The sequence below is a fragment of the Hylobates moloch genome, unplaced genomic scaffold, assembly GCF_009828535.3.
Source record: "Hylobates moloch isolate HMO894 unplaced genomic scaffold, HMol_V3 SCAFFOLD_12, whole genome shotgun sequence".
NCBI classification, from domain to species: Eukaryota; Metazoa; Chordata; class Mammalia; order Primates; family Hylobatidae; genus Hylobates; species Hylobates moloch.
The window spans coordinates 82,819,637-82,828,186 of record NW_026652287.1 but is presented as its reverse complement, the minus strand read 5'-3'; the positions used below and the strand labels follow the sequence as shown (position 1 = coordinate 82,828,186).

The 8,550-nt window shown below is 35.7% G+C and overlaps 1 protein-coding gene across 1 annotated transcript in view; it reads right to left on the bottom strand.

Moving 5' to 3' along the window:
* Positions 1-8,550, bottom strand: part of TMTC2 (transmembrane O-mannosyltransferase targeting cadherins 2) — a 459,784-nt gene that overhangs the window by 227,121 nt on the left and 224,113 nt on the right. The window contains 1 exon segment of the mRNA XM_058425778.1: positions 2,888-2,969. Coding sequence (XP_058281761.1) covers positions 2,888-2,969 — 82 coding nt within the window.

The following is an 8,550-nucleotide window of genomic DNA, read 5'->3' as shown; positions in this document are numbered from 1 at the left end:
TTTTTTTGTTTATTTATTTATTTATTTTTTGAGACAGAGTCTTGCTCTATCACCCAGGCTAGAGTGCGGCAGTGTGATCTCGGCTCACTGCAACTTCCGCCTCCCGGGTTCAAGTGATTCTCCTGCCTCAGCCTCCTGAGTAGCTGGGATTACAGGCATGCGCCACCACACCTAGCTAATTTTTGTATTTTTAGTAGAGACGGGGTTTCTCCATGTTGGTCAGGCTGGTCTCAAACTCCTGACCTAGTGATCTGCCCGCCTTGGCCTCCCAAAGTGCTGGGATTGCAGGTGTGAGCCACCGCGCCCCAACTCAGAATATATTTTATGGAAGAAAAAGCATGACAGTAATCAAGGAATCCAGAACTTACCTGTAATTAACTTGCGCAAGTCAACTTAATTTTTCTAGGCTTCAATCTTATTTGTTCAACAGACAGGTTATATTACATAATTTTAACAGAACTTCACAGTTCCAGTTCTAAAATTCAATCCTTTGAAATATATCCCTCTAAATGAAAATCATTAAGATCCTCTTAAATTGTCATGTTTTATAATCTGAGCACAGTGAGCAAAGAATCTCATGCATTCAATTACGGCCTTCTCATCTGTTCGTAGATTATTTTGCCCTAACTACTACTCCCTTTTGGAATCTCATTTTGAGTTCTTTCTATTACCAACTCCAAAGTAGGAAAAAATACTGAAACTTATAAAATTTCATAAAATACCTAACATTATGTTTCATAAAATTATATTTAATTATACAGTCATTCCTCCTTTAGAAAATAAAATACTTCTTATAATGTATGTATGCCAAAAACACTTAAAACAATCCAAGGGTTCTAAGAAGAATCAGTTTTTACACATGCATTTAAAGACATTTGTTATCACTGCTTTCCAAATACCATATAAAATAAAAAGTTTGTAGACTGGGCGCGGTGGCTCACGCCTCTAACCCCAGCACTTTGGGAAGCCAAAGCAGGTGGATCACCTGAGGTCAGGAGTTTGAGACCAACCTGGCCAACATGGTGAAACCCTATCTCTACTAAAAATACAAAAAAAAAAAAAAAAAAAAAATTAGCTGGGCATGGTGGTGGGCGCCTGTAATCCCAGCTACTCAGGAGGCTGAGGCAGGACAATCGCTTGAACCTAGGAGGTGGACGTTGCAGTGAGCTGAGATGGCGCCATTGCACACCAGCCTGGGCAACAAGAGTGAAACTCCATCTCAAAAATTAAAAAAAAAATAAAATAAAATGTTTGTAGCACTTTCTGTTTAAATCCAAAAATTTCTCATGGGAGAAATACCCGCTACTATCACCACTGGAAAAAAATATTTTAGGAGAATGATGCAATGTAAAACTCACAATACTTTTTTTTTATAAGTAGAAGATGGATATAACCAGATTAATAAGGGGGCCAACTTTTAAAATTAATAAAATAGTGAAACTACAGTTCAAAAGGAGCAATGATACTGTTTAAAGAAATGGATTGTGAAAAACATATATATATATATATATATATATATATATATAGAGTATTCTCTATAATAACAAGTTTAGAAGATGCAGTTAAGTAGAATTAGTATGAGGCAAATGAAATGCAGACAGCAGATGTGGGGAAAAAACTCCTATTTTATAACATGCAATGACAGGTAGCCCTTTAGCACTCAGGGAAAATCACCATGCAACGACTTTCATGGACAGTTGAGGTACCCAAAAATACTAGGCATGAGAAAATCCTGAAGTACTTCATATAGGAAAACCTATAAAAATAAAAATAAATTCTGTAGCAAACTTAAATTAGTTGACTACTAGTTTAACATGGCATTACAGCTGCATTGTGAAACAAAATCAGGAGTTGTACCATCCTGCATTAATGCTGGGAAGATAATGCACTGCAACCCTAGGTTTGTAAACATAGACACACAATAATATAAATTAAAAAATGGATTTGTGGTTGAGTATCTCCATTACTTTATTATTTCCATTCTTCTACACTCGCAGCCTGTCACTGATTTATTTTTACTAGCTGGAAACTGGGAGAAGGAATTAAATATTCTACTAGTATATTAGTTTTATTTCCTTATATTTAATTTCTGTCCACTTTTAAGTTTACTACTTGATAGTCATTAATACATCAAAGCCAACAGTGATCAAAAAACCACTTTTTCCCCCCAAGGGATCAGCCAAAGTAAATGCTTTTTGGCTCCCTAAAAGAAATTCCAACTGCAAATCTGGTAGAAATAAGCACATCCTACACAATATCAAACCAGCTATATACTTTGCCTCACTAAACACATGACTCACTACTAATGACAGAGCAGAGTGTGACAGAGTTGTTATGTAACCTCATTCTAGACTGATTAAGGCCAAGGCTAAACGAAATGAGACAGCCATCCTTTGCACCCTTTACAGCTTATCCTTGGCCTCAATATTTGGCATTTACAGGCTGGTGTATATCCATATCTTCCAGAAAGCAAGATTTTTGAGGCCAAAATGTAAACTTCTAAAACTTCAAAATGACATGCTCAATGAGCAATACGTTATCATTTAGAATGAAAAGAAGCAAATGTTTTATTATAAAGTATGCATAAGGCAAGGGGCTAGATGCTTTCCTGATCAGATCTCATTTAAACTCCACACTGAACTTGAAAAAAACAACTGCGCAATGCCATCCCTGTTAAAATCCTATTAAAATTACTAAAGGAAAATATCATGCACAGCCCCTTTAATAGGACTGTTTTGAATGAGAAGGTAGGAATATAGCATGAGGCTAAATCTGCAATAACAAAGTCCATCTCCTCTTAAAATGTTCTTTGCCAGCAAAGCCCAGATCTCATATCGACATTAATAGTAAATGTGGGGGACATGGAAAAAAACTATCAACCACTCACCATAATGCATGTAACAGTTTCCTTTGGTGGGATCCAGCTCAATAGCCTTCAAGAAGAGCTTTTCAGCCTCACTCTTACGACCCTTGAAAAACAGAGAAAATGGATGATTCAGCAACAGATCATGAGGGATTCTTCACTGCCTGGGCCTAACTGAAGTAGCCGAATGTCTACTTGGTAATCATCACAGGAAAGGAAAAAAAAAAACATTTTGTTTTTATCTATGTGAGGATGATCAAGGAAAAAGTGTTGAGAGAGAACACTGAGGTCTGAACCCTGGAAGGCATGAAGAATATGTAACAGAAGATGAGAATGGCGCACCAAAAACATCAGGCCAGGAATGCAAGAGACAAGGTTGAAAAAAAAAGAAGGTTTCACAGAAACCAGAAAGACAAGACAGTTTTAAAGAAACATTATTGTCATTTTCTATTTTATTTTCTCCCTTTGATTTGTTTCCTCTTCATTCCTTCTTTTTCCTTGTAAAGAACTGTGGCCATTTTAAATTTTGAGATGACAGGCATCTCAAAATACCTAACATTATATTTCATAAAATTATATTGAATTATACAGTCATTCCTCCTTTAGAAAATGAAATACTTCTTATAATGTATGTAGGCCAAAAATACTTAAAACAATCTAAGGGTACTAAGAAGAGTGTGATAGAATTGTTGCATAACCTCATTCTAGACTGATTAAGGCCAAGGCTAAACGAAATGAGACAGCCATCCTTTGCACCCTTTACAGCTTATCCTTGGCCTCAATATTTGGCATTTACAGGCCAAATATTTACAAGCCATTACAGGCCATTTATGAAAAAAAGAAGTCACAATTTGGTGAATCTCAAGCGGCTACCATTTATCCTTGCTGCAATCACTCAGGACAAAAATTCTGCTAATCCAGGATTTAATCTAAAGCTAAGTCACCTTCTTTGTTGTAGTTATAAGTAAATATTACCATCATACGTACAAGGAAAATAAGCAAAAAACAGGGGTGAATGTTTACATACAACAAATTGATTTTTCATTAAAGAATACCACAGTCCAAACAGATTCTAAAAGTATACATTCTTCACCTAGCTATTGCCTCTGAACCATAGTTACCTCCATTGTAACAAAGAGGGATGGCACAAGATAGGAGAACAATCCTAAGAAGCACTTGCCTGGAGCAGTGCTGTCTTGTTTGGCATGGTTGGGATGAAGATACACGGTGACTGTGAAGGGTAGTAAGGCACTGGGTGGTGCCCAAAGCCACAGACCATGGTAAAGACAAATGACCTTATCTGCCTGCTCCTAATTTATATACTCTCTACCCACATAAACTTCAGGCAATGTTTTTTTCTTACTTTGAGTATATTTTTAAAACTATCGTTATGAAGATCAATTTTCTAAAGTTAGAGGTATATAATTAACCTAATTTGCTACACTAGGGGTGTCTAATCTTTTGGCTTCCCTGGGCCACATTGGAAGAAGAATTGTCTTGGGTCACACATAAAGTACACTAACACTAATGATAGCTGATCAGTTTTTTTTTTTAAAAAGGTTCATGCATAACTGTCATAATGTTTTATGAAAGCTTACGAATTTGTGTTGGGCTGCATTCAAAGCTGTCCTGGGCCGCATGCTGCCTGCAGGCTGCGGGTTGGACAACTTGTGCTACATGCTATGCAGCTTTGACTCTTTTCTCCATACTCCCTCTCCTTTTGTTCATTCCCTCATTAAAAACAAAAAAAACAAAAAAAACACAAAAAAAAAACCTCACTGTTGCTACATCCTTCATTAACTCATTATTCTAGTAGCTAGGACATAGCCTAATGTCTCTACTACCTATAGCTAGTGATAAGCAAATGATCAGACGACTGACTTCCTCATTTCTTCTATCAATTTAGTAATGCTACTCTATTCAGTAACTCCTCCTTAAATCACAAGTCTTGTCAAATACCAATAATTAAAAATTTTAAATTCCCTGCAATGCTTCCCACAACATTTTAACTTCAAAGCAAAGCACAGACAGAATGTTTCCTATACATACACTTTGATAAAGTTAAAAATAAGAAGAATTAGCAAGCCTCTTACCAATTAGGTTTCCCTAAATGATATAGAAATTGTAACAAATCAGGCAGCCTAATGTATGAATTAGGAGTACAGATTCTAGGGAAGCAGAACAGCTCCCATACTTGTTTAGCTATGTGACCCTTGGGAAATTATTTCATCTCTTAACTATAATTTCTTTAATAAAAAAAAAAAAGAGGACAGGCAGAGCATGCGATTTTTAGGGTAATGCAACTATTTCATCTGATACTATAATGGTGGATACGTGCCATTAAGCACTTGCCCAAATTCATAGAACGCACAACACAAAGAGCGAACTGCAATGTAAACTATAGACTTTAATTCACTCATCAACTGTAACAAATCTACGACACCATAGTAAGCTGATCATAATAGGGGAAACTGTGTATGTGGGGTTGTGGGAAGATGAGGAGGTTTATGGGAACACTGTACTTTCTGCTCAATTTTTAATAACGTAAAACTACCCTAAATTAGTCTTAATTTTTAAAAAGGATAATAACAAAACCTATCTCCTAAGATTTCTGATTTATCTGATATGATACATGTAAGTTAACTATTATACTACCTACGTATATGTTTGTAATAAATGTTAACTGTTACTTTATATGTATACACACACACACATATATATATTTGATAGTATACAAAAAATGCAGAGTTATAAATGACAAATAATGTATTTTGTTTTATACACAGCCCCGCAAAACACATGGTCATTTGACAAAATCATCACTGGAAAGCAATATACAAAGAACTTGCAAAAAATGATACTTTCAGAAAAAAGATGTAAAATGAAAGCTATCATCAGTAAAGCACTGTCTATACAAATGTCATATGCAAAGATTTAAAAAGGAAGCTTCCACTTAAGTTTTAAGAACAGAAAAGAAGGAACTGGCTCTTTTATCAATGTCACAGTAAACAGGGTAGTAAAATCTCTCTGTATAGTCCATTGGCAAAGCAATATTATGAAATTTTAAAAACATGCAGCAAAACTCAAAGGACAGTACCCTCTTGTTGCTCAGTGGACCAAATTTTTAAATGCAGTAAGTCTCATGCTTTCCTAGATGCAAAATAAACACATTGAAGGTGAGAACATTCTTTCTAGGGGGAGACACTGTACCATCACACAAAACCCATCTTTCTGCTTTGACCACTATTTATTTAGCCAAGTGCCAAACGGTAAAGAGGAAAAGACAGTTCTCAGGAGAGTACAGTAAGCCATCACTTAATGTGGTCAATCGGTTCTTGGAAACAGCAACTTCAAGTGAAATGACATATGATGAAATCATTTTTTTTCCTCATCAGCATTATAACAACACAACATCGAACAAAACAATGTTATTTCAAGGACCTGCTGTACATCCTTTTGCTTTATTAAAGTTGCAGTATCTAAGGATCTATCAACTACGTTAAGTGATGACTTGCTGTATATAAAATGAAAAGTCAACCAAATTCTTTAGCTAACCAGGGATAAAGGTTGCTGGTTTGTAGGAGGGAAGCATGAGAAAGAAGAGGTAATATGATGTTTAATCAAATTTACTATTTCAACTGTTACTGTTCTAGAGGGTTGGCAGTTAAAGTGAAGAAAAAGTCATTTCTCAGCAGATTTTTCCTGGTGTCTTTTATATTATGTCAGCATTCGACACAAACAAGCATTATTCCTCATTTTGTTTACTGGTTGACATGTCTGAATACCTGTACTGGTTCAGAAATGAAGAAAAACGGACTGTATTGAGTATTAAAAACAACAAATATTTATTAAACTCATGAAAAACAAAACACCATCCCAATTAGGACAGTGCCTGGTAAGGTCGACGCTGATTGGCATCAATAAAACATATAAACGTAAGAGAAATATTCAGTAAAATTTGTTCAGCCTAATCTATATCATGGGATCAGTATTAAGCTAATTCATTTTGTTTTCTTAGCTAAACTGGATGCCACTACCACTGTTCAGCTCAGGTGCGTGGCTGAGTGGATGTACAAGGCAAGCAGCATCTCTCCCAATGACCGATCAATGGTTTATCTAACCACGAAATACACAAATATAAAAATACACACATATTTTCACACACACACACACACACACACACTCCATCAATCATTTCTAGAACTCCCCTTAAAGCAAGCAGGAATATTAAATATAAGAGATCATTAGACTATTATGGCTTCAGCTTAAATTGTTTTATTTTTAAAAAGTAAACTATACTCAAACATTTGTCCCTTATCTTTGGTGCCAAATTATTTATTACATCAACTACCCAACTCTGTAGTGTGTCTTGATAACCACAACTCAGAAATACTTTACTAAATGACACCTGAAGGCACCAAGCCCTCACATTGTTGCATTGCATTATGACTTTGAGTGTTTATGTAAATATCTATATATATTTTTATATATTTAAATATGTAAATTTTAATATTTCAATTTATAATAAGAAATATGTGTATTTTGGTCTTCATCCTCAGTTCCTGGTAGAGAACTTCTAAAATCCTTGTAATTTCTTGAACTATAGGGGTGATAGGAGAATCTTCTGCTCTAATATTTGGTCTTTTACCCTGGGTTCCTGATACGTAGCTTCTAATTCTTTGAAATTTCCTAGGGAACAGGAGTGTCTTTTGTTCTTATGAGGCAAATCTTGATAGGCTCCCAGATGGGAGCTGGTCACCAGGAAGATCAAGCCATGATTAGAAACTTGGAATTTTCAGTTCCACCCCTTCCCACTATTCTCCGGGAAGAGGAGAAGGGATGGAGGCTGAGTTAATAATTGATTAGGCCTACATGAAGAAGCCTCCATAAGTATCCCTGAATTATAGGATTTGGAAAGCTTCTGCATTGGTGAATAAGAACATGTCTATACCCCAGTAGGGTGGCACACCTCAATTTCAGCAGGACAGAAGTTCCTATGCTGCAGATGTTTCCAAACCTCCCCATGTGTATCTCTTTATCTGGCTGTTCAATTGTATCCTTTAAAATCCTTTGTAATAATTTGGCAATAGTAAGTCGTCTGTTTTCCTGGGTTCTGTGAGTCACACTAGCAAACTGGACCCAGGAAAGAGGGTCATGGGAATCTCCAATTTGTAGTCATCTTGTATAGAAGTTGTGAGTAACCTGGAAACCTACAATTTGGATTGGCACCTAAAGTGGGGCAGCAGCTTTGTGAGACTGAGTCCTTAACCTGTGAGGTCTGCACTAACTCTGGTTAGTGTCAGAATTTAATAGTAGGGCATCCTGTTGGTGTCTGCTGGACAACGGCTTGGTTTGTGGTAACTTTAATGATTGGTTTGTGGGGAATTCCCGCACTGAGAGTTGTGTCAGAAATGTTCTAGGTTGAGAGTACAATACGAGAAAATGATGTTTTTCTACTATATATAAATATAAATATATAATACATTTATATGTAAATATATATAATACATTTATGTATAAATATATGTATATATACACTTTTTTCCCCTAATGTAAAGAGTGCATTAATCTTGTTCTATAAACTAACACAAATCTTTACCTTTTCTTCTATAGCCATCCAAGTATTCCATAAATACAATAACCAGTCAACATATAAATAGGCTACTATGATTTCTTTTCTTTTCTTT